General features: G+C 50.5%; 1 protein-coding gene across 2 annotated transcripts in view; it reads right to left on the bottom strand.

Moving 5' to 3' along the window:
- Positions 1-10,775, bottom strand: part of DTX2 (deltex E3 ubiquitin ligase 2) — a 29,259-nt gene extending 18,484 nt beyond the window's left edge. For both annotated transcript variants that reach the window (XM_062012137.1, XM_062012138.1), the window contains exons 1-3: positions 10,685-10,775; positions 5,308-5,696; positions 845-1,424 (exon numbers count right to left, since the gene is read on the bottom strand). In XM_062012137.1, the coding sequence (XP_061868121.1) occupies positions 845-1,424; positions 5,308-5,614 (887 nt within the window). In that variant the 5' untranslated portion in view covers positions 5,615-5,696; positions 10,685-10,775. The remainder of the gene's footprint in view (positions 1-844; positions 1,425-5,307; positions 5,697-10,684) is intronic.
- Between the last annotated feature and the right edge of the window lie 9,893 nt (positions 10,776-20,668).

Here is a 20,668-nt window from a genome sequence, read left to right as displayed (position 1 = left end):
AAGCATTTAGTCTTGTTTGTGCTTCTTTGTCTCCCAACACTGCACCAGCAAAGTCCCCCAGTACCTCATCATGTGCAAAATGAACCTCTTCTGTGATCATCCAGTGGCATCTTGCTCTGCATCAATGTTCAGTCTGAGGAATGACCTTGGGCACCACTGTAATTGCCAGTGGCACCCCCCTGATTTCAGACAGAGATCCACATGGCTCAAGGTATTCAAAGGAAGGGGAAGTTAAATTCCTGATTTGGTTTTCTAAACATCTTTAAAAAGGATTTTTAAAACCTTTAATCAAATCTGTGCCTTACAGTTGGGTTTTTTTCCTGCTTGTTCACCTTAAAAGTGCCCAACACAGACTTCTTGATTTTGCCCCAGAGAAGTCACCAGCCCTCAGCCACACACAGGAGTCCTGTGGTCCCTCCTTGAAGAGGCAGAGCTCTGAACACACAGCAGTTTTCCACTCTGTTTACTGCATATTTAGAATTAAAGAAGGGTGTTCACAAGTCCCCTTTTCATTCACTCACTGCCCCTCAAAGCTGCTTTTCAGAGGAACCTGAAATACCACCAGCCACTATTAATTTTCTCACACCTGCAGAATCTCAGCCTCCAGTGCTTCAGGGACTCAAAAGGGTCTAAAGGGACTGCAGTCCCTAAAGAGGGACTGTACTTCAAGTGGGAGAAAGGGAAAGCAGAAAAGGAGCCTTTTCATCCACTGTATTGGATGCAAAGGCACAAACCTCTCTGTCCTTCTAGACCCTTGTAAAGTCCTCTGGCACAGCAAAGACCTGAGCACAGCAGGTCTCTTGGACACCCATCACAGTATTTAAAGGTGAATGAAGGTCTGTACCTGACTCCATTAGATGCAGGCAATCCTGTGCTGGGGCCTCCTGCTTGAGGCAAAGCCCACGTGCTCTGTGCATTGAGTCTGGGTGTCGACCTCGCTCCAGTCAAAGTCGCTTTGTTATAGGGCACGAAGCCGGAGGAACTGCCAGACGCCGTCCTGCCGGGAACCTGATGGCTGGCAGAAGAGTTGGGGAAGTTGATCATGGAGTGACGGTAGCGTGTGGTGATGGGCCCAGTGCCACTGCTTAACCAGCACTGCTGGCAAGAACAGGCCAGCCCCGTGTGCAGGGCTGTCGGGGAGGCCGTCACTGGGTACGGCGCGTCCAAACGTCTCTGAACGCCGCGGCGGAACTTGGTGGTCTTGTTGGTCTGGGTTTGAGCCACAAAGTCAATTTCATAGTTGTAACCCAAAGGTCCGAGATCTACTCGCTGGTGGTTTGTGGCCTGGGCTTGTTCCAGGAACACACAGACGTTCATCTCGTAGGGAGACCAGCCGCCCTCGTCGTTCTGCCACTCCCAGACGACGCCCTGCCCGGCCGCAGAGTCCCCGGGGAAGAGGTGCCTGCGCACAGCCCGCATGGTCCCTGCGTGAGCAGAGGGGGGAATGTGAACAAAACCACGTTGGGAGCAGGGGGATGTTGTCTCAGGGGCTTGTTTCTGCACAGATCAGGCTGGCCCTCCTCACCTCTCTCTCACCAGGGGCACTAATAGACTTTCTCCTCCTGACAAGGCTGCGTTTGCTCCTGAAGCTCAGGGAAACACCAGATCCCTGTCCCTCTGCCAAATCTGATCACAGGCTGGCAATGGGTTCAAGAGCTGCTGGGAGGAAGGGTGGGAAAGGAGGGAACAAGAAAGGATGCAGACACAGACACACCCGAGCACAAAGGCACAGCCATCACAGATGCCTCCCCCATGTTAAATGAAAAAGATGATGCACAGATCTGGCTTAAAAAAACCCAACTCCCACAGCCCTGACAACAGAGTAGCTATAGAGACAGGAAACCTTGGGAAGTGCTTTGCAGGAGTCCTTAAAGGACTAAACATCCACTTTGCTGCACAAGGATCTGGGCAATTTTGCTCTTGGGAGAGTGAGTGAAGTCTCACAAGGTCAAAACCAAGGAGTTTGGAGAGGGGATAGGGGCGGCTTCTCCAAGCTCTTGACTGCTGGGAGATACAGCAAGGCCAGGGGGGAGAAAACAAAGTAACTTGGGAACTGGAGAGAGCAGCTGTTCAGACAAAGGAAAATGAAAGCAGACACATTACTCTGGCAAGGCCTGGCCCTCTGGAGTGGCTTCACTCCTGGTTAGTTTATTGCTCTCTTTAGAAAAGAAAAAAGCCTCATGAGAGGGAGGTGAGCACCCAACAGGACAGAAGCTCTGCAGCCTCTGCAAAAACAGGTTCTTGCAGCAGAGCCAAAACTGCTGCTGTTGGGAAAATCCTCAGTAACACTCTGCACTGAGAATGAGCAAAGCAGGGCAAGCAGGGCTGGGGATGCAGGCAAGTGTGGGGAACAGGGGTGTAGTGAGTCCTTATGACACAGGAGGAGTTCAGAGAAGAGCACTGGGAGGGAAAAAATAATGCTTCCTAAGAGGTCATGAGAGTTATGACCCCAGGCTCCAGGACCAGAGGTAAAACCAGTGTCTGTACCTCTAGGAGTGGGGAGAACCTGCTTTCAGGAGAAAGGGGGCTACCATGGATAAAACAAGGTGTCAGAAAACCCAGCAGGACACATCTCAGAGCTGAGCAAGCCTATCCCTGCTCCATTGGCAGGTCTGAAGCTAAAAGCAGCACAGAGAGGACTTGAGGAGCTTGCAAGCAACCTCTGTTTTTAATACCCCCAAAAGAGCAGCAGGGAGAGAGCTTTTAGGTGGCAACAGCAAGACCAAAGCCATGCATTTGGAAACCATCCCCCTTCCCCCAAGCTGGCAGGGAAGCTGGCATTCCCCTCCAGGGTGGGCGAACAGCTGTGGTGAGGGAACAACTCCTGCTGCTCTTTTGCATTCACTTCCAGCTAATCTGCCTGGCCCAGCAGCTGAAGCCCGTGGCTAATCCTGCCCGTGAGATCCCCCTGCACAGCTGTCATTCCCTGTCGGTGGGGATGCTGGTCCCATTAACTCTGGCTTCCTGTTATTCTCCCTGGCTTCCTTTGAAGAGCCTATTTGTCTGTCTAATAGCTAATGAGCAGAATACAACAGTCTATTTTTTGCCCTGTTTAAAGACTTTTTTGGTCATAGGGATGTTTCCTGCAGAGCTTCTTTTCTCCAGCATATCACAAAGGTCAGCTGGCTGCTTGCTCAGAAAGGTTCATGTTTAAGGCAGAGCCCTGCAGAGAGAAAAAGCTTTGCCTAGAACTGGGCCACTGAAAGGGAAGATGAGAGTGTTTCCAAGAGTCACGTTGCAGACCACACAGGTACTTATGGAGGGAGGCTCACAGACCTGGCCACTCTGATCAGCATCACTCCAAATCAGTGGGAGACACTGCAGGAGAGCCAGAAAGTGGAATCAGCCTTTTCCTCATTAACCACTCAACCCCTGATGTCATCCAAGGAAAGATGTGACCATACCAGCCAACATCATTTCCAAAATTGTCTTGGACAATGCAAAGATGACCAATTCCAAACCATGCTGTGATGGACAACACTCACTTGGTGTTTTGAGAACTTTCCCAGGGGTCTAAAGAGATCCAAGACCTTTGTGAAGCGAGCCGCACTCATGGAGAAGGATGTCCCATTCACACCAGGCCACATCTTCCACCCTCCCAGAGGCACTCTGCTCTCCCTTACCAAACTGAGCCTTTTCCTGGCAGGGGACATGTCAGGGCTGCTGCCCACATTGTTGGAACACTGGCTGAAAGGGCAAGAGGCTGGAAAGTTCCTTCCCAAGTTAGGCACGAAGAACACAAGCAACAGCCGCTGGTGCCAGCTCTGCTGGTCTGGGCAGTATTGCTCAAAGCCACAGCCTCAGCAGAGCTTCCAGGTGCTCAAACAGGCCATGCTGAGCAGATCTGCCAGGACATCCAGCTAAGCAAGCTCCTCACCCAGGCCATCACCAGAAAAACAAATCCTAAGGTCACCAAGTCAGGATAAAGACACGGATGCAGCTGTGCTGACCATATGCATTTGCTCCAACCACTTCCCTTTCCTGCAGGAATTGCCCAGTGTGCAGTTGGTTCAAAATATTGCTCACTTATTGCTTCAGTTGGCAAGAAACCAGCCCACTGCTCCTCTCTAAAGCTTGGGGCAATGTCTGACTGCTTCCTGGGCTGATGGGAGAGATGTTGGCAAAGGGGAAACTGATCTTCCAAACAGCCACTCATTCAGGGTGTGTAATGTGGGATCTCCCAGGATTTTCCAGAGATGAAGAACATGCATTCCATCCCCACCCCCTCTCCTAAGCTACAGCTGCTCAGCACATCTGGAGCAAAAAGAGGGTAGGAATCCACCTCAGTACATTTTGAGGTCTTAGCTTCTGTGATCCCAAGAGAAATGAGAATGAAAATTGGGTTTCAATCCTTCTATTAAACCCAGCCTGCCCTTCCTCCCTGGGAGGAATCAAGCCAGCCTTGTGTAGCACAGTTGTGGGGAATCTTCTTCTGCAACAGCACGGTGTTCCACAGGCTTTGACAAAGCAGCTTGGGCAGGGCAGTGTGCCAAAGGAAAGCAGCTGCCACTCCAGTTGCAGAGGGAACAAGGGATTCCAACGGGAGGGTCTGAACCCTCATAAGGCCTCTTTATTGCCAATGGTCTGGAATGGATGTGAGTGGGGGGCATGAAGAAAATTTCCAGCTCTGTGGGTTCACAAGCTCTGAGCTCCAGAGGAAACCTGGGATGAGGCTCCTTAAGAGCTCACTGTCTCCTGCCTGCAGCCAAGCCCCACAGATGTACACCAGCCAACACTGGTTTTCTCATGTGTTAATCTGCTGGGCAGCAGACAGCAGAGCTTTGTAGGGCTCAGAATGGTGGGGGTTGGAAGGGCCCTGCAGAGCTCATCCAGCCCAAACCCCTGCTAGAACAAGTGCCCCTTGATCAGGGGGCACAGGAATGTGTCCAGGTGGGTTTGGAAACCTCCCAAGAAGGGAGGTTTTGGAACCTCCACACCCTCCCTGGGCAGCCTGGGCCAGGGTTCCCTCACCCACACAGTATAACAGCTTTTCCATATGTTTAAGTGGAACTTTTTGTGTTCCAGCTTTTGTACATCACTCCTTGTCCTGCCACTGGACACTACAGAGTTGCCCCATCGTCTTGACATCCATCTTTTAAATACTTGTAAGCATTAATGAGGTCCCCCCTCAGCCTTCTCCTCTCCAGGCTGAACAGCCCCAGGTCCTGCAGCCTTTCCTTCTCACAGAGATGTTCCAGTCCCCTCAGCATCTTGGTAGCCTCTCTCCTACACTGAATGAGGCCCCACTTATCTCCAAGCACAAAAGCAGCTTCACCAAACCCCCAGCAAGAGCAGGGAATCCCTTACCTGTGTCCTGCCGGAACTGCATCAAGCTGGGAATGTCGATGACATAAGGGGCCAAGGCAGGATCCGCGTGACCCAAGGGGATGCTGCTGGGCAGCCCTGACCCTGAGCGCCGGCCCTTCTGCTGAGAGGCCTGAAAAACCTGCTCAATGTAGCTGCAGACATTCCCTGGGTACGGCCTCCACCTGCCAAATTCATCCTGCCATTCCCACACAGCCACTGCTGCAGAGTTGCTGCCGTGCCCCGGGGTAGAAGCAGAGAGTCCGGATGGCCCGGCTGAACTGCTTCCTGCTCCCTGAGCTGTTGCCATCTTCCTCCCTGAGGTCTGGGCACGCCAGGACTGGAAGCAGCAGCTGTGCTGACTGGCCTTACAGCATGTTCTTCTGGGGAACCTGCAGCAAGAAACAAAAAGAGCACAGGGAGCTGAGAATAAACCCCCAAATCTACCCCACTCTGCATTCATACCACAGAGAGAGAAACAAGCTCAGCCTTCTGCAGAAGATGCTCACTGTGTATTTAAGAGACCACAGAGGAGTGGATTGGCCTCAAAAACCTCTGCTAAATGAGAGACCACCACCCACTCCCTGCCAATGCTACAACTCTTCTTCCTAATTTAGAGCAAAAACTCTTAGGTGAGACTCTGCTTCCTGTGGTTTGCAGCACCAGACACCAGTTGCTGCAGAGCTGCTGCTCCTCTGCATTAGGCACCAGATCTGACCTGAGTTCAATACTCACCAGCCAAAAGGGTGCCAAGGCAAGTGGCCACTCTACACACCTCTCCACCTGCACTCAGTGGGCAGCATTCTGCTTTGAGCACCTTGATATGAGCATTCAGGACTTGGTCACACAAGGAGTTCCCAAACTCTTGTCACTCATCTGAGCTTCAAGGGTATAACATGAGCTCCATTCTCACTTCTGACCCCCCAGTTTTGATGCAGGATCAGTCTCCCAGATCCTTCTGTGCAGTGTTATATGTGCAAACAAAGCCAGAAGACAATCCTGTACACACAGTCTGCAAGTCACAGTGATGTGTATGTTGAACATGATCTGAACCAAGAATGGATAGGAAGGAGCATGAAAGCACCAGAGATAGAGATAACACAGGGTGTCACAAACAGCCTATGCTGGGCATAGTGGTCCACAAGACCACAGAACACTCAGCTGCAGCTTCTCAGGTTGGAAAACAAGGAACAACTCAAAACAACAGACCACTTGAATCAACAAAGACTCAAGCCAGAGACTCAAGTCATTAAGAGATTATTTGTAGAAGAACATAGAATGAAGTAGGAGCCTTGAGATATCCAGGTAACGACACAGAGGGTAGTGAGTAAATCCTGACAACTCAGAGACAAACTATCACCATTATTCTTAGTCCCCAAGGGATGTAAAAAAACAGACTCAAAGCCATCAGTCACGTTGTTGCCAAGAGACCACAGAGGTCTGACATTTAGCATTCCTTGTCTGCAAGGAATCCTGTCTAAGACCATCTGGACATGCATGCCTTGGTGCCTGAGAGCCAGCCACATCCCTTGGTGCTGGTGAGCAGGTGGGTATGACTGTGAATGAGCGAAACTCATCATGTTTGAAAACAAAGTCGCCTTCTCCCTCCTAAGGTCTGGCATCATTGACTGTTTGCTTAACTCCCAGCAGTCAGCAGGGAGCTGTGAGCTTCTTTCCCATCCACTGCAGAAAGTTCAGCTTTCCCAAGAGGTAGAGCAGCAGTGGGTGGCATGCACCAGAGGATGCCATCTGTGTGGTGAATGCCATCCCTGCCGATGAGGGAAGATCCCACGCTCCGTGCAGCGTCCCATCCATCACGCTCCTGGGGCTTTGCTGGCTTAAAGTAAGAAATTCAAACAGAGAGAGCAAAGAACAGACACGCCTACATGTCTGTATTTATAAGAGGAAAGCAACACCTTCTGCAGGAATTCATTGTAAACGAGTTTATGAGCAGCTCTGAGATTTTTACAGGACACCCCCAGCTCAACTGGAGCTGGTGACAAATCGCTTCACATCACCAACCAAAGACCCTGGTCCCTGCAACTGCTATCTGCTGTAATTAATCCTCCCCTACTGCACCACTGACAGTTGTTATCAAACCTGACCCCTGCCACTGCTTGTTCCTATCCTGGCAAGTTTCACAGCAACACACCTCCTTGGGGATCACCAGTATGTCCATGCTTGGCTTGGATCAGTGTGAGCCAAAGCAGGGCTGTAGGGGTTTCTGTCCTACCCACCTGCATCAGGTGCTTTTGAACCCTAAAGAGAGAACCGACACCATTTTCCCCCAAAGTTGTTGTTACCAAATATCCATCTGCCCATCCTATAACCACATGCAGAGCAGCAGAGCTGAAGGAGGCTGTCTGGAGAGAGCCAGAGATTCCTTTTCCCTCCTTTCCAAAACACAGCAGCAAGAAGAGAGAAAATAAACCCCAAAAGAGTGTTTCCCAGCAGGAAAGCTGCCTCCTTCATGTACCACCCTGCACTCACTGGGATGCTGGTGGAGAACAAAAGCCTATTGCTCACCCCCTAGGATGGCTGTGATGCTTTGAACCCTGGACCACACGCACTGACCAGCTTCCAGAGGCAATGAAAGGCACCGGGGCGGGCTGCACGTGAGCGGCGTGTGCTCCCACACTCACTTCCCCAGCAGGATGGGAAAATATTTCCTGTGCTGGGACTGCTGGTCTGAAGGAGGAGCAAAGGGCGTTTCTCAGCCTCCTGCCAGCTCTGGCTGCTGAAACCAGCAGCTGTTTGCATGGATTGGGAAGTGAGGAATGTGGGAGAGCTTCAGCAAGCCAAAATTACACGAGTCCCTAAGTTAAGGCAAACAAGAGAAAGGAAAAACCTGAAGCTGCTGTTCTTTTACACTGTCTCCATGAATTCAGCTGTTCACAAATACTAAAAGCTCAGAAATTCAACGCCAGAGCTGCTTGTACTGTCCTCAGCCTACAACCTGCCCAGGGAGGGTGTGGAGGCTCCTTCTTGGGAGGTTTCCAAACCCACCCAGACACGTTCCTGTGCCCCCTGATCGAGGGGGACCTGCTTTAGGGCTTGGGCTGGATGAGCTCTGCAGGGCCCTTCCAACCCCCAACATTCTTATGTTAAACCAAGGCAGAGAGGGTTTGAGGTGAGCAGCTCCAGAGCTGTGCTGGCCTGGGGTGGCTTACATGTCCCTCTTCACCAGCCTTGTGTTTTGGATACAAGCAGCTGCATTTCAGCTGCACCAGTTCCTTTATGCTGGCTCTGTCCTGGGAAGATTGCCAGCCCTGAGAGAGCAGCTACATGTCTTTGCTAAAATCCCATGGACTACAACACTTCACCTTGAACTTTAAAAATGCTTGGAAAAGCTGAAAGTCAGAGCAGCCCCTAAGAGCTGTTTATTCAGCCAACAATCCTGGCTCCTGTGGGCCACCTTAAGGTGAATCTAAAGTTACCTTAAAAATCACCTTAAAATTCAATGAAAACAGAATTCAAATGAAAACAGAGCCCTGCCTACTTCAAGTGCAAGTCTAAATAGTCCATCCAGCTGCTCTACCCTTCACAGTTAATTTGTAGGCTCAGATCTTGATTTGGGATTTTTTGTTGCTCAGATCTTTACACCCCAGCACAACCTCTGAAACCTTTACCACATGGCTTTAATATAGGATTTGGCCAGGAAAAACAATTGGGTGCACTTCAGTTGTGTTTCCCTGCAGATTCACTCCCTGCTCCTCAAGCTCCAGCAAACAGTGGTGAGAAAGCTGGGGAGGGGTGGGTGGGAAGACATTTGAAAGCTGTGTTTAATTCTCAGGCCTGTTCTACTTCCAGAAAGCAGGGTTTTAGTTCATTTTAAATGCAAGATCTTAAAATTCACAGGGCTGAAATGATTTCTAAAAATGCCAAGTCTCCTTCTAAGTTTCTGAACTGAAATTGCCAGTGTTGATACAAGTTGAAATGCTGATACCTGGAAAAGAAAGAGCCCCCAGGGACCCTTGAGCTGGGCTGGGTTAAAATCAATAATCACTAGGTTGGTAAAACAAGAGACTTTTGACAGCAGGTTGTTCAGAACAGAGGGTGCCCAGGAGGGATTTGTTAAGTGCCACTAACACTACGAGAGATTTGACTGGGAGGGCTACAAAGAGCCCATGGGAAAGGATTACAGATGGATTAGGTCCAGGAGGCAGCGGGGTTGTCATAAGCCATGACCCTGGAGCAGCATTACAGGGGCCCTGTGCCACCCTGACCCCAAACCACCTACCCAGAGCAATCCAAGCCCTGAACAAAGCAATGCAACAGAGCTTGAAGCTCTTTCCAGGTAACTTGTAGCTAAACACATCCTTCCATCCACGAAGCACCCAGCAGCACAGAGCGAGCAGCAACCCACAGGTAAGAACAGAGCAAGGCAGCAAAGAGAAGGTTGTAGTAATAACCACATCCACACAGATTGATTTGCTTTCCACACAGCCCTACTTTCTGCCAGCCTTCATGACACGAGGTAGCTGAGCTGACAGCCAAAAGAACTGAAGAAATACAACCTGACTGCTCCAAACCTAGACTCCTTCCATCCAAGCTTCAAGAGACTTCTCTTCTGAGGAGAAAATAAAGACTGCATCTGGAGCAAAGTGTTTGACTGTCAGCTGGGCAGAGGGTTTATTTCAGGCATGAATGAGCAAGGAAGACAAGACAGCGAGAGGGCAGGTACACCTGAACACAGGATCACACCAGACTCACACTTCACCCACTCGCCCCAAGGTCGTCCTGGGCACTGAAATGGGTTATTGATTTGTGAGAAGACCATTTACCCGTGGGAGTGCAAACCCAGCACGATCTGGAGGATTCCTCCAGCTTCTCAAAAGCTTCGACTAGCACCAGAAAGGCTCTCCCCCTGGTTCTTGTCCTCCTCTTTGGTCGCCAGGAAGAGCAAAGCCCTGCCAAGGGTGGCTGGTGGCCTGGGTCCAGCCTGACCGCGGACAGGTGCCTGTTGGGGCATTGAACCGTCCCTAGAAGCTCTCAGCAGCACCGATATACTCACCACTGCCAAGCCAGCCGCCTCCTGGCTTCCAGCACACGCTTACCGCGGCGAAGCCCCTCTCCCAGGCCAGCCCTGGGCTCGCAGGGCTCTGCCCGGGCGGCACCGATCCACTCCGGCGGGTGCCAAGGAGGGGCTGGGGCCTGGTGCGAGGGGAACCGCGTCCTCCGGCCCCAAACCCGCAGGGGATGACCCGATTCCCGGCTTGGCCACCCCGAACGGGCTGAAACGGCCCAAGCGGAGTCCGGCCGGGCTCGCGACGGCCGCGCGTCGCTACCGGCCCCGAGGGAGGCCCCTCACGGACGGCCCGAGTCCGCCGCGCCGCTGGGAGGAGGCTCAGCCCGGCCCCGGCGCCGCTCTGCATCTCACCCTGGTCCCGGTCCCGATCCTGATCCCGATCCCGGTCGCGGCGCCGTCTCGCTCCCGGCCGTGGCTCAGGGGCCGTCGCTTCCCGGCCCGCGGCGGCGTGAGGCACTGCGCGTGCGCGGCCGGTGGGGGCCTCGGGGCGGGGCCGCGCGGGGGGCGCGCGACAGGCGGCGCGTGAGGCGGCGCGTGGCGAGGCGGGAGGGGCGCGGGACGGTGACAGGGACGGGGCGGGGTGGGCCGGGACAGAGCGAGGTGTGCCGTGACAGAGCGAGGTGTGCCGTGACAGAGCGGGATGGGCCGGGACAGAGCGGGATGGGCCGTGACAGAGCGGGGTGGGCCGGGACAGAGCGGGATGGGCCGTGACAGAGCGGGGTGGGCCGGGACAGAGCGGGATGGGCCGTGACAGAGCGGGGTGGGCCGTGACAGAGCGGGGTGTGCCGTGACAGAGCGGGGTGGGCTGTGTGGGACAGAGCGGGGTGGGCCGGGACAGAGCGGGATGGGCCGTGACAGAGCGGGGTGGGCCGGGACAGAGCGGGGTGGGCCGGGACAGAGCGGGATGGGCCGTGACAGAGCGGGGTGGGCCGGGACAGAGCGGGGTGGGCCGTGACAGAGCGGGATGTGCCGTGACAGAGCGGGATGGGCCGTGACAGAGCGGGATGTGCCGTGACAGAGCGGGGTGGGCTGTGACAGAGCAGTATGAGAGGTGACAGAGCTTGTGGGACACAGACAGAGCAGGATAGGCTGTGTGTGGCAGAGCTTGTGGGACAGAGCGGGATGGGCTGGGGGTGACAGAGCTTGTGTGGCGGTGACAGAGCAGGATGGGAGGTGACAGAGTTTGTGGGACAGAGTGGGATGGGCTGTGTGTGACAGAGCTTATGGGACAGAACGAGATGGGCTATGACAGAGCCTGTGTGGCAGTGACAGAGTGGGATGGGGGCTGACAGAGCTTGTGGAACAGAGCAGGATGGGCTGTGACAGAGCCTGTGTGACAGTGACAGTGTGCTTGATACTGTATGTGACAGAGTGTGTGTGACAGCAGGAGTGTGCGTGATATTGTGACTGTGTGTGATAGTGTGTGATAAGAGTGTGTGTGACTGTGTGATGGAGTGCATGTGACTGTGTTAGTGAGTGTGACAGTGTGTGTGTGATAGACTGGATCAGCCCCATTGCAAGTGGTTTGTTTTCATTTAGAGGTTCCATCCACTCAGAACCCCTTGCATGTGGGCTAATTCCTTCTTAGCACCCTGACAGAGACAGCCCAGAGCCTGCCTGGGTGTCACCTCGATGGTGGCTTCTGTAGCCCAAGTCCAAACTGCTGCCAAGAGATTCCAAACCCAGGAAGCCTTTGCCAGTCTGTATTAAAAGACCTTCATCCTCTGTGGACTTTGCCCCTGGCAGCCTGTTTCTCTGTGCTGTGATACACCTGCTCCAGAGGTGGTTATAAAAAGAAAGGACATTATGCTTGGACTCTGTAGCAAGAATACTCCATAGAACCACCTTATAGAATCATTTTGTTTGGAAAAGGCGTTGGAGTCAAATCCCCTTTGATTTTAACCCTAATGAGCCACAGAGTTTAACACAGTCCCTTATGTTTTTTTCCTTTTCTCAGATGGATGCCTGATTTCTCCTGCTCATACACACACAGCCCTCTCCTGCTCACACACACACACACACACAGCCCTCTGCATGCTCCCTGCATCAGTATGCACAGCAGTGAGCCCTCCAACATGGGATCAGCTTCTGCCTGAGCCACCCACACGCTGGGCTAACTACACAAATATTTGACTTCTCCCTGTTTCTTTTCTTGCAGCGAGGCTGGAAGGCTGTTGAATTAATTTATCTCCATGGCTGCTCCATCTCATGTGGGTTTGACTCAAGGTTCTACACTAATGTGTATAAAAAGTGATGCTTGGGGCTCTGTTAAATTGCCAGAGTTAGGCTGGTGCTCTGGGGTCACTTGGAAAGCTGTCTGTCCAAGCTCTGCTGAGATTGCTGAAGTCACGGCCCACTTGATTTCAGATTAATTTCCTTGAGCACACAAACCCAAAGTGACAGGAATTAGGATGAAATTCCTCTGCAGGCAGAGGATAAGAGGTGAAATCTCATTTCATCTCCCTCTGCAGCAGCTGTTGCTGGTCCCTGCCAGGGACTGATTAGACAAAGCAGAGGTGGGGTCTGTAATCATCCCACTCTTAGTGGGTGACTTTGCTGTCTGACATCTGGGATTTAGCTGCTGAAGGGGACAGGTTCCCCATCCCTGTTAGTGCTGGGAGATGCCCCATGGGCTCTGCTAATCTCTCTGTGACACACTGCCTGCCTTCTCCAGGGAGATCATGGGATCAAGAATGCTTTGGGTTGGTAGAGCAATCCAAGACCATCTTTCAAGACTATCTAGTCCAGCCCCTGGTTGTGAGCAGGGACTTGTTCTACCAGATCAGGTGGCTCCAAGGCCCTACCCAACCTGACTTTGAACACTTCCAATGATGGGGCATCCACAGCTTCTCTGGCCAACCTGTTCCTGAGTCTCACCACCCTCATCATGAAACATTTCTTCCTTATGTCTACTCTTAATTTACCCTCTCTCAGTTGAAAACCTTGTCCTGTCACTACAGATCCTGGTAAACAGTCTCTCTCCATCCCTGCTTTTGCAACATCCAGCCAACAAACCACTGGTGCTGAGTCTGTGTGCTCATCTTGCTGGCTCTGGCCATCCTCACCTCAGCATTCATGCTAATTATGGACCCTTCTCGCTGCTCTGCTCCTCCATAGCTCTCCTCTGCCTGACCCCCACTTTGCCCTTCCTTTTCCCAGCCTGGAGCAGACAAGCTCAGTGCCCAAACCCAGCTCCTCTGCCAGCTGCCTCAAGCGTGTCTTGCTGAAGATGTGTGCCACCTAGTGCACACACGGCCGTGTGGCAGCCGGAAAGCCCATCCCTCCATCCTGCCGGAGCTGTTCTGCATCAGCCTGGACTTGGTGCACCTTTAAAGGTCCCTTCCAACCCAAGTTGTTCTACAGTTGTGTCAGGCTCAGACACAGCATCTCCAGCCCATGCAGCAGCGTCCACCCCGTCTGTCTTGTCATCCTCTCTGTCCTCATGCAGGTCACCCCTTCCCAGTCCCACTCCTTGGCACATTTCAAGCTCTCTGGGCTTTATTTCAAAGCACTTAAGCTGTGGCTGCAGGAGTCCTGTCTAACACCACCCTGCCTGTGTTCCCTGGGGCTGGCAGATGCAGGCAGAGCAGCCAGTGAGTGCTGCTCCCAACAGACACATCGTGTGTAAGTGGCTGTTGTCCCACAGGATCCTGCTGCCTGGAGCCCCACACAGGGGGAGGTTTCACCCCAGACAGGGAATGTCATGAAAGGGGATGCAGAAAAGGGAGGGAATTTTGGCCAATACCCTAAAGCTAATGGTCCACAGCCAGTGCCTTTGCTATGACCAACCTTGGTGATCAGGGGAACTCAGCTCCCCATTTCCCATCTCCTCTTCCACCCTCCGGTCTGTGGCTGCTCCTGTGCAGCTCTGGATGCTGGCCAGAGCCTGGGTCAGCTCCTCTCTGGAGAGCTGCCTGTCAGCACTGTGTCCTTGGGCTGCTCTTACTCACCTGGCTGGGGAGCTTTCTGCAACATGTTAGTCAGGAAGCAGATTACCAGGAGGAACAAAGGTGATTTTGTCTGGGGAGGGGATGGGTACCCTCCCTGAGCTCCAGCTTGCTGCAGCCAAGGGCAGTGCAGAGCCTCTCTGGGGGCTGCAGCTGCCCTTTCCTCAGCTCTGCTCTTCCTTTGGCATGCACTAGCTGCCAGAAAATGTGTTCAGATCAGAATGTGGCTTACCAACCAGCACAGAGGTGTGCCAGGACACAGCTCCAACTGCACCAAGGCAGGGCTGGTGGCCAGGACGGGGGAAATGAAGTGCTCTCATACTACGCTTCTGGCTTTCCCTGCTCCTAAGGCTGCTGGACACCAGCTGGTTTGGGGTGTGAGCTCCTCTCCCAGGATCTCATGTTGTAGTCTCATTGCTGCCTGTGCCCTGGAGCAGCAGAAGCAGAGGAAGGTGTGGAAGGAGAGGAGGCTGCAAGCCCTCTGCAGCTGCAGCATCTTCATGCCAGTGCAGGCGGCAGCAGGAAGGAAACCCGCAAATACCCAGTGGTTTAGCTCAGCAATCAGCAGGGGCAAGCTGTCTAAATACAAGCCTACTAACAGCTCACAAGAGCAACCAGTGTCCTGAGGAAAAGCTCAGCCCCATCCTCTCCTCCTGCCAGCAAAAAGACGCCTTTTGTTTTCGCTCGTGGCTGTTTTACGCTGCACCAACTCCCTCTAAATCACCAGCACATTCCCTGGCCGTGGCACAGCACATACAGATGAGTTTATCTTTCTTTTCTCTATCCTCCCAGCTAATTGAAAAGGGAAAGCTTTTCTTTTCTCCCTTTTCTTTCAAACTCATTGCTCTGGAGGCTCTGTGTGTTCTGCAGCTTCAGGAGCCATTTGTTTCCACCCCTCTCCTCACCTATGGCCAAGCTTCTGCCATGAATGAGATTTGGTGGCAGCTGCTGCAGACACCATCCACCCTGCTGCTGTAGCAAGATGGAGCAGATGCTGCTCATGGCACATAGATGCTGAGTGGATGTGGGCATGGAGCTGCTCAGCCCTGAGACCTCCAGAGGCTGCTGTCCCATGGGCATCAGTGGTGTCCCTGAGGGACTGTGCAGTGGGACCATCAGGAAGGACAAAAAGAGCTGTTTTTTTTCCTTGGCAGACAAGAGAACAGCCTTGCTGTCCTGTGGAATTTCATAATTAGCCTTTCTTACACTGTGTCTGTGCCCTGAATAAGGCTGGCTGTGTTTTCTCTTCCTTGGAGCAGCACAAGCCTGTAGCCTGATACTGCCAAGCGAGTCAAAGCACGTGCAGTTGTTAGCATTACTGTATATGGAAAGTTAGAAGTAGTTAGGCTAAGGTCTGTATCGAGGCCTAGTGAGCAGTGTGGGATGTTGATGTAACCTAGCAGTCTAGGGAACTAGTGGGGCATGCTGAGCTTGTGCATTCTTGCTTAAACAAAGCAAAGAGATTAGTGAAGAATACTGAACGCTGAATCTTGTTTTTCTCAAAGAAATCGTTATCTCGAATGTTTACCTGTTTGTTATCTATGGAAATTTCTTGTTGTGGATTCAGATAAGCATAGTCTCAAGTAACTACATGAAAGAGCACAACATAATCCTAATGTCTAAGAAAACTGGTAAACATCACGGGGACCTGATGAAGTAATCATTTGTGGAAAGTATATAAACTCTGTGAAATTTTCTGTTAGTGGGGGCTCTGACTTTGGACACTAGTCCTCAGGTCCCTAGGGCCCTCAATAAAGCACCGCATAAAACGACCTCGGTTGTTTTGTGTTTTCCTTCGGGAACGGGCAGCAGTTTTCTGGCGACCGCGGCAGGACTCCGAGGGTGCCTGGGGAGGTTCGCGTGCTGATTTACTCCACGCCGGCACCGAGAGTTTCTCGGGGAGTCATCGGTTCGTGCCCGACCCCCGCACCTGGCGGACGACTGCTATAAGGTAAGCCCATAGGTGCTTTATTTTCTGGTATGGGTGCCTGCTCATAAGACGAGGCGGCGATCCTCGCTGAGTTGGGCTAAGACGTCTTGGTGGATGCCTAGGCGCCGGCTGTAAGACGCGGCGAAAGCTGCGTAGGTCCGGCACTTGCCCCTCGCGGCGTCGAGAAGTGGCAAGTTGGTTTGGTACTGGTTATTGGTTTTGTGGTTTTTGTTTGTATCGTTACAGTGTTTGTGTTTGCTGTTATTTTGTCTGCTGTTATTTTGTTTCGTGAATACTTGAAATGATGCCGCTTAAAACTTTTAAGCCGTTAGTTCAGTCTAATAGTAAAATCCCAGGAAACACCCCATTAGGATGTTTGCTGGGAAGATGGAGGAGTGCTGGATTTTATCAGGATTTGAATAAGGGTAAAACGATAAACTATTGTAATCATTGGTGGCCTTTATATGAGTCAGAAGGGGGACCTGCGTGGCCCCTAAACGGTACTGTCGATCCGGGTATTATATCGTCTTTGATGCAGTATTTACGGGACAATGAGAAATGGGGATGAGATCCCGTATTTGGATTTGTTTTATTATTTAGGGCGAAAACTGGATTGGTAGAAGGAATGTGGTATTTTAGTTTTGGAAACAAAGGAATTAGGGTGTAGTGAATGTAAGAAGAGATCTATGTGTGTTAAGTGTTTAGCTGCCTCCTCTGGTCCAGAGGAAGATTTATCGTTATTAGTTGCTCATAGTGGACAGGGTCCCTCTGCTCCACCCTATGTTCCACCTCAGATGGAACAGGATAGTGAGGACGATGATAATGAGGAGGAAGAAGAGGATGAAGATGAGGACACCAGGAACTTAGATAAAATGTTAGAAGTTGCGTGGAAGGTTTATAATAGTAGGGGAAAAAGAATCAGCTAAGCGGCAACAAGCAGGTATACTGGCTGTAATTCAACAATCAGGAGGACAAAGGGGCCGAGGTCCTGGTAGGGGAGGCTCTGCCCAAGGAAGAGGTGGTTATGGTCAGGGAAGAGGGGGATTTCGAATGGGAAACCTTAACCAAGGAAAGCTAGGTTCTAATCAGTGTGCTTTTTGTCGATAGATAGGACATTGGAAAAATGAATGTCCTGTGAAAAATGGAATGGGGGGTGGCGCCGGGACAATGGGTAGTTATCCTATGCCTCAGGCAGATGTCGCCTAACCCCTGGTTTTGGGGAATTACCAAAATCAGAGCTGACTAGAGCAAGGGTTAAAGGTAAGGTTAGAAATAAATGGTAAAGAACAGGAATTCACAGTTGATACAGGAGCTACTTATTCAGTTCTCAACAAAAGACTGGGAATAATAAGTGATACCACCGTACAGGTGGTAGGGGCTATGGGTCAGCTGGAAGAAAGACCATTTTTGCAGCCTCTAAATTTGAAATTTGGGGGAAAGGAATTGGATCATCAATTTTTTTTATATGCCCAATTGTCCCAAGCCCCTGTTTGGAAGGGATTTATTGTCTTTGTTAAACGTGAAAATAATATTTGAAAATGGGAGAGTAAAATTGGAGATTCCAAATGAAGAAATTGGGAAAATTTTTGTAATAAAGGAAATAGAACCTACTCCCATTCCAGAAGAAACAGATCAGGCAGTTGTACCCTGGGTATGGGAAACAGGGACCCCAGGAAAGTCAAAAGCTGCCCAGCCTGTTGTTGTAGAACAGGAGAAAAAAAAAAGAAAAAAAAAGGAGCCCAGCCGTTTAGGGTTAGACAATATCCAATTAAGTTGGAGGCTAGGAAAGGAGTGGCTCCACTGATAACCCAATTTGTGATTCAGGGAATTTTACAGGAATGTGAATCTGAGTATAACACTCCTATTTTTCCTGTAAGTAAGCCTAATGGTAAATATAGGCTAGTGCAAGATTTAAGGGCCATAAATGAAATTGTAAAAGACATTCACCCAGTGGTTGCTAACCCTTATACTCTGTTAACATCTGTGTCGGAAAGGTTTAAATGGTTTACAGTAATTGATTTAAAAGATGCCTTCTTCTGCATCCCGCTGGCATTACCAAGTAGGAAGTATTTTGCATTTGAATGGGAAGATCCAAATTCGGGAAGGAAGAAACAACTGACATGGACACGGCTTCCGCGGGGTTTCAAAAACAGCCCCACTATTTTCGGAAATCAATTAGCCAAAGAGTTGGAGGAATGGAAGACTGAACAGGTAAGAGAATCTCCATTCTCTTATGTGATTTTGCAGTATGTGGATGATATTCTGTTGGCAACTGAGGAAAAGGAAGTTTGCCTGAAGCTTACAATTGCCTTACTGAATATGCTGGGACAAGCAGGATATCGAGTATCTAAGGAAAAGGCCCAGCTCCTCAAAGAGAGTGTTCTTTATTTGGGATGTGAATTAATGCAAGGTCAGAGACGATTGGGCACAAACAGAATTAAGGCAATATGTGCCATACCCCTTCCAAGGAATCATCAGGAACTGAGATCATTTTTAGGAATGATTGGTTGGTGTAGACTATGGATTCTAAATTTTGGATTGTTAGCCAAACCCTTGTATGAGGCTTTGAAGGAGCCCCAATTGGAATGGAGTCCACAAAGGAAAAGAGCCTTTCAGGAGCTAAAACAAGCTCTGAAAGAAGCACCTGCCTTAGGGTTGCCGGACTTAAATAAGGATTTTCAGCTTTATGTAAATGAAAGGCAGACTCTGGCTCTGGGAGTGTTGACCCAGAAAATAGGGTCATGGAAACGCCCAGTGGGATATTTTTCAAAACAACTGGACAATGTTAGTGCTGGTTGGCCGTCATGCTTGAGGGCAGTTACGGCCACAGTGATCCTCATACAGGAAGCCCGAAAACTGACTTTGGGAAGGAAAATGGAGGTCTTTGTGCCCCATATGGTCTTGGCTGTCCTGGAACAAAAGGGGGGTCACTGGTTATCATCCAGCAGAATGTTACAATATCAAGCTATATTAAGAGAACAAGATGATGTGGAACTTAAGATAACTAACCATATCAACCCAGCAGAATTTCTTCACAGCAAACAGGAAGAAGGGGAGCTGGTTCATGATTGTGTAGAAACAATTGAACAGGTGTATGCGAGCCGAGCAGACCTAAAGGACACACCGTTAGAAGATTCAGATTGGGATCTCTTTACCGATGGATCTAGCTTTGTGGAAAATGGAACCAGATCGGAAGTTCTCGCCCTGTTGGATGCGGTACATAAACCAGAAAAGGTAGCAGTAATGCACATCAGGGGACATCGTAAAGAAGAAGGAAAGATATATCGAGGGAATGAACTAGCAGACATCACTGCTAAAGAAGCTGCTCGACAGGTTTGGACTCAGATGGCTTTAATACCAACCAAGGTGAGCCCTGTTTCTTGTTATATGATTCGGGGACCGAGCTATTCTGCTGATGATGAGAAATTGGCGACATATCTAAAGGCCCAGAAGAATGCAATTGGATGGTATGTAACGACAATGGGACAAGTGGTGGTGCCCAAAAATGTTATGAAGTCCATATTAGAGACTGAACACAATAAATGCCATTGGGGAGCAGAGGTGTTGGTAAAATTTTTGAAAAAGGAAATAATTTCCAACCAAATGTTAACGCTGGCGAAAAGGGTGAATGCCATGTGCCCAGTTTGTTTTATTAAAAAAAAAAAAAAAAAAAAAAATCCTATTGTAAGGAAACAGGTGCAGTTGAGAAAATTACAAATAGGACCAGAGCCTGGAGATTATTGGCAAGTCGACTTTTCAGAACTTCCAAGGGCTCAGGGACTTAAATACCTGTTGGTGTATGTGTGCACCTTTTCGGGGTGGCCAGAAGCCTTCCCTTGTAGAACAAACCAAGCAAAGGAAGTGGTGAAAACATTGTTGAAAGAAATAATACCTAGATTTGGAGTACCACTGGGATTATCATCAGATAGAGGCCCACATTTTGTGGCAGGGATAGTTCAGGAGGTGGCTAGGACGTTAGACATTACCTGGAATTTATACACTCCATGGAGACCCCAGTCTAGTGGTCAAGTAGAAAGGATGAATCAAACATTGAAAAATCAGATCAAAAAGATATGACAGGAGGCCAAACTTCAGTGGCCCCAAGCTTTGCCATTAGTGTTTACTTAGGATTAGGATAAAACCTAGGGAAAGGATAGGAGTAAGTCCGTACGAAATACTGTATGGCAAACCTTATCATGCCACCGTGTTAAAAGGAGACCCGCATGTATTGGGAGACCAGGTGATTTTAACTATGTTATGTTGCTCAATAGAGTTCTCAACGCCTTACGGGGTGCCCTTCAATGGAATTGGCTGCTCCTGCTGGAAAATCCAGTGCATGATATTCAACCGGGAGATCAGGTCTATGTGAAGAATTGGTTCACAGACTCACTGAGAGAGACATGGGACGGTCCCCATCAAGTGATCTTGACAACTTTCACAGCCATAAAGGTAGTGGGA

The sequence above is a fragment of the Colius striatus genome, chromosome 20 (assembly GCF_028858725.1).
Source record: "Colius striatus isolate bColStr4 chromosome 20, bColStr4.1.hap1, whole genome shotgun sequence".
Classification (NCBI taxonomy): Eukaryota; Metazoa; Chordata; class Aves; order Coliiformes; family Coliidae; genus Colius; species Colius striatus.
Note: the sequence above shows the minus strand (reverse complement) of the source record. Positions and strands in the feature narration are given on the sequence as shown.